General features: G+C 40.0%; 1 protein-coding gene across 4 annotated transcripts in view; it reads left to right on the plus strand.

Annotated features, from left to right (window-relative positions):
* Window positions 1-5,000, plus strand: part of LOC135098104 (bestrophin-1-like) — a 43,839-nt gene that overhangs the window by 11,809 nt on the left and 27,030 nt on the right. For all 4 annotated transcript variants that reach the window (XM_064000313.1, XM_064000314.1, XM_064000312.1 and 1 more), the window contains exon 5: window positions 924-968. In XM_064000313.1, coding sequence (XP_063856383.1) covers window positions 924-944 — 21 coding nt within the window. In that variant the 3' untranslated portion in view covers window positions 945-968. The remainder of the gene's footprint in view (window positions 1-923; window positions 969-5,000) is intronic.

Raw genomic sequence — 5,000 nt, forward strand, 5'->3', positions numbered from 1 at the left:
TTATTATTTATTTTTAGCTTTTCACTTTTAATTTTTGTCGAGCTTTTTCAATTTTTTTTACCAAAGTCTATTCGACATAAATTTTTTTTTTCCCTCTACGGGAGTTTAGTTTGGATTGCATACATACATACATACATACATGTAGCACATACATACTTACATACATACATACATACATACATGCATATGCACAACATTCGCAGATGTCAGTCACAAACTCCATGCAATAAATGGCGTACCAACACACACACACACACACACACACACACACACACACACACACACACACACACACACACACACACACACACACACACACACACACACACACACACACACACACACACACACACACACACACACACACACACACACACACACACACACACACAAACCTTTGCTGGACCTCAATTGATTTTATTTTTTTCAAACCATTCATTTTCGGCGAAATTAATTAAATCCCCTTTGAACCGGCAGTGATTTGAACAGAGAGAGAGAGAGAGAGAGAGAGAGAGAGAGAGAGAGAGAGAGAGAGAGAGAGAGAGAGAGAGAGAGAGAGAGAGAGAGAGAGAGAGAGAGAGAGAGAGAGAGAGTAAAGTGTTTTTGTGTGTATGTAATTGTAAAGTAAGAACGAAGAAAGGAAGGAAGGAGGAAAGAAAGAACGGAAAGAAGGCGAAAAGAAAAGGAAGTAAAGAAAATATAGAAAGTGAGATGATGGAATAAAGAAAGAAATAGTGATGGAAGAAACAAATAAATCAATTAAAAAAAAAGTAAAAGGGAGAGTAAAAGAGAGTAAAAGAGAGAGAGAGAGAGAGAGAGAGAGAGAGAGAGAGAGAGAGAGAGAGAGAGAGAGAGAGAGAGAGAGAGAGAGAGAGAGAGAGAGAGAGAGAATGGATGCTAATGATGTCTTTTTTCCCCTGCAGGAGCTTCTAAGGATGGCTTAAGACAGAGTTCTATGTCACAACAAGGTAAGAAACAAAACCTTGTGCCAGATTGTCGTATACATTGTCTGTCTGGCCTTTACATCTTTTTACTATAATAATTAGATTTCTTCGTTTATTTATTTTCTCAGTTTGCTTTACTGTTTATTGTTAATGCCTGCCTTATCTAACCTAACCTCATGCCAGATTCTCGTATATGTTTTTTTTTTTTTTTTTTTTACGTAAGAGTGTCACTGGCCAAAGGAAACACACACGAGAAAAAAGAATCCCACTGAGATGCTAGTCCCAAAAGAGATGTCAAGAGAATCATCGAAAGTTGAAGTCTTGAAACCTCCCCTCTTGAAAGGGTTGAAGACATAGGAAAGTGGAAATACAGAAGCAGGCAGGGAGCTCCAGAGTTTACCGGAGAAAGGGATGAATGATTGAGAATACTGGTTAACTCCTGCATTAAGGGGGTGGACAGAATAGGGATGAAAGAAAGAAGAGTCTTGTGTAGCGAGACGGCGGAAGGAGGGGAGGCGATGAGAAAGAGGCTGAAGACAGTCAGTTAGAGAAAGGAATTGATAAGGCAAAAAGCTTTCGATTTCACCCTGTCTAAAATAGCGGCATCAGCGAACCTCCCCATATATGTGAAGCATACTCCATACATGGACGGATAAGGCCTCTGGACAGAGTTAGTAGCTGGGGATGAGGAGGGAGGGAGAAATACTGGCGGCGATAACTCAGAACGCCTAACTTCACAGAAGATGTTTTAGCTAGAGATGAGATGTGAAGCTTCCAGTTTAGGTTATAAGTAAAGGACAGACCAAGGATGTTCAGTGTAGAAGAGGGGGACAGTTGAGTGTCATTGAAGAAGAGGAAATAGTTGTCTGGAAGGTTGTGTCTAACTGATAGATTGAGAAACTGAGTTTTTGAGGCGTTGAACAATACTAAGTTTGCTCTTCCCCAACCCTCAGGAACACCACTGTTTAGTAGAACAGTGGCCGTCTTCCACAGCAGCAATAGAACGATCAGAAAGAAAACTTGAAATGAAGTTACAGAGAGAAGGATAGAAGCCGTAGGAGGCTGATTTGGAAATCAAAGCTTTGTTCCAGACTGTATCAAAAGCTTTAGGTATGTCTACAGCAACACCAAAAGTTTCACCAAAATCCCTAAAAGAGGATGACCAAGACTCAGTAAGGAAAACCAAAAGATCACTAGTAGAGCGGCATCGACGGAATCCATACTGGTGTTCAGGTAGAAGGTTGTGAAGTGATACATGTTTAAAAATTTTCTTGTTGAGGATAGATTAAAAAACTTTAGAGAAGCAGGAATATAAAACAATAGGACGGTAGTTTGAGGGATTAGAACGGTCACCCTTTTTAGGAACAGGCTGAATGTAGACAAACTTCCAGCAAGAAGGAAAGGTAGATGTTGACAGACAGAGTTGAAAGAGTTTGACTAAGCAAGGTGCAAGCACGGAGGCACAGTTTTGGAGAACAATAGGAGGGACCCCATCTTGTCTTATCTTGTCTTTAGTGTTTTTTTATTATAATGATTACATCTCTCCATTTATTTATTTCCTCAGTTTGCTTCATTATTTCCTATAGCCTAATCTCGTGTCAGATTCTTGTATATATTATCTGTCTTGCCTGAAGATCTTTCTATTATAATACATATATCTCTTGGTTTGTTCATTCTTACTGCCTGCTTTACTATTTATTATAATTATCTTACCTCTCTTGCTGTTTGATATCATTTTCAGCCTTACCTCTCCTTTATTTACTGTCACTATTTCTCCACGTTCCAGCTCTTTTTCCTTTTGTATCTGTCTCCTGGGTGTCATTTCTGTTATATCAAGTGTCTTTTCTGTTAATTTTAATGAAGAGTTGAAGTAGCTAAATACGTCTACTTGCTTCCTTAAGTGATGAAAAATCTGTGTTGAGGATTTTTTTTTTTGTTATTGTCTGTTTTTTTTATTTATTTATTATTATTTTTTTTTTTTTGTGTGTGTGTGTGAATTTATTGTAGGTAGTAATAATTTTTCTATGGTATTTTCTTGAGGCAAAGAATTTATAAGCGTATAGTTACATTTGTATTTATTTGACTTGTATGTTTGTTGTATATCATTAATGTATGAAATGGATAACCAACACACACACACACACACACACACACACACACACACACACACACACACACACACACACACACGGGGTCTCTGTGTGCGGTGGCAAAAGTAGTGTTTACCTGGCCCGCGTCACCATCGAACTCACTACCTGCCTGTTAATGAAGGGAACACACCTGGCGAAGCGAAGGGAAAGGAAGGGAAGGGGAAGGGGAAGGAAGGTGAGCAGGAAAGGGTAGAGGTAAACGTGGACTGGAAAGAGTAAAAAAGAGAAATAGAGAGAAAGGACTGGGAGAAAGTGAAAGAAAGAGAAGGAAAGGGAATTGAAGGGAAGGAATTGAAGGAGAGGGAGGCAGGAATGGGGAGAGGTAAATGCGAATTGGATAGAGCAAAAACAACAAAGAGTGAAGGGAAAGAACGGGAAGAAAGTGAAGGGATGAAAAGGTGACTGAAGTGAAGGGAAAGAAAGGAAAGAAACAGGGATAAGGAAAGAAGAAAAGTAAAAGGGAAATGAAGAGAGTAAAATCGGAAAAGGGAGATAAAAAGGAAAGGAGGAAAGAGAAGGAAAAGAAAGGGAAGGGAAGGGAAGATGGAGGGAAGGGAAAAAAGGAATCCAAGAATGAAATGAATAGAGTAAAGAGCTAGGGGAAGATATAAAATAGAGACAGAAAGGGAGGAAAGTAACGAGAAGTGAAAGGAAAGAGAAGGAAAGGGACAGGAGTAAAGGTGAATGTGTTTGGCTGACAGTCGGAATAAGGAAAGAACGAAGAGAAAGAAAGAAAATAGGGAGTAGATAAAGTGGAAGGGAAAGAAGAAAAGGAGGAAAGGTGAATAAATAAGGATAAAAACAGAAAAGAGGAAAGGAAAGGAAGGAAGGAAATGAAAAAAGGAAAGGGAAAGATTAATGCAGAAGGCCAAGAGTAAATGTAAAGAAAGGAGGAAGAGAAAGGAAAAAAGGAGATAGGAGGACGGACAGGAGGGGAGGGAAAGAGAGAAAAAAAGGAGGGGAAGAGGAAGGGAGGAGAGGAAAGGGGAAAAGTGAATGCGAAAAGGGGAGAGTAGGATGAAAGGAAGAAAGGGAGGGGAAAAATCAAGGGGAAGAAAGTAAAGGTAAAAGAAAAGTAAAGATGGAATGAAACGGAGAAAACAAGAGAGAAAAGGAAGAAGGAGAGAAGAAAAGGAGAAGAGAGAGAGGAAAGACGCAAGTTCAGAAAGATTTGGAGGACATGGAAGAAGACAAACAACAAAAATAAAAGACGAAGAGTGAAAAGAGGAGGAGAAAGAAAGTTAGGAAATCAGGAGAGAAGAAGGAAAGAAGGAGATGAAGAAACGAAGAAGGGAAGGCAGTTAGGATGAGAAAGAGAGAGAGAGAGAGAGAGAGAGAGAGAGAGAGAGAGAGAGAGAGAGAGAGAGAGAGAGAGAGAGAGAGAGAGAGAGAGAGAGAGAGAATTAAAGTGTACGAATAAATGAATGAAGGAAGAAAGGGAGGAGAGATGAAGGAAGGAAGGAAGGGAAGCAGAATAAATTGATTTGTGCTCGTGCATATTAGTGTATATGAGAGAGAGAGAGAGAGAGAGAGAGAGAGAGAGAGAGAGAGAGAGAGAGAGAGAGAGAGAGAGCGACTCGTGTTTGCCCTTCTTTTTACCTCCAAAATAACTCCACATTTCCCTCCTTCCCTCCTTTCCTCCCTCCTTTCCCTCCTCCTCTCCCCCTTCCTCCTTCTTTTCCTTCCTCTCCTTTCTTCCCTTCTTTTTCTACTTTCCTTTTTCCCTTCTTTCTCCCTTTCCTTCTCTCCTTTCTTTCTCTCCCCACTTCCCGTCTTTTCTCTCTCTCTCCTTTTCTTCATTCTCTTCTCTGTTTTTTTCTTTCCTTCTTCCCTTCTTTCCTTTCCTCATTCTGTCCCTTTCCTTCCCTTTTTTCCCTTTATCCTTTCTCTCCTCTCCCTCTCTCTC

This window comes from Scylla paramamosain, unplaced genomic scaffold, assembly GCF_035594125.1.
Source record: "Scylla paramamosain isolate STU-SP2022 unplaced genomic scaffold, ASM3559412v1 Contig45, whole genome shotgun sequence".
NCBI classification, from domain to species: Eukaryota; Metazoa; Arthropoda; class Malacostraca; order Decapoda; family Portunidae; genus Scylla; species Scylla paramamosain.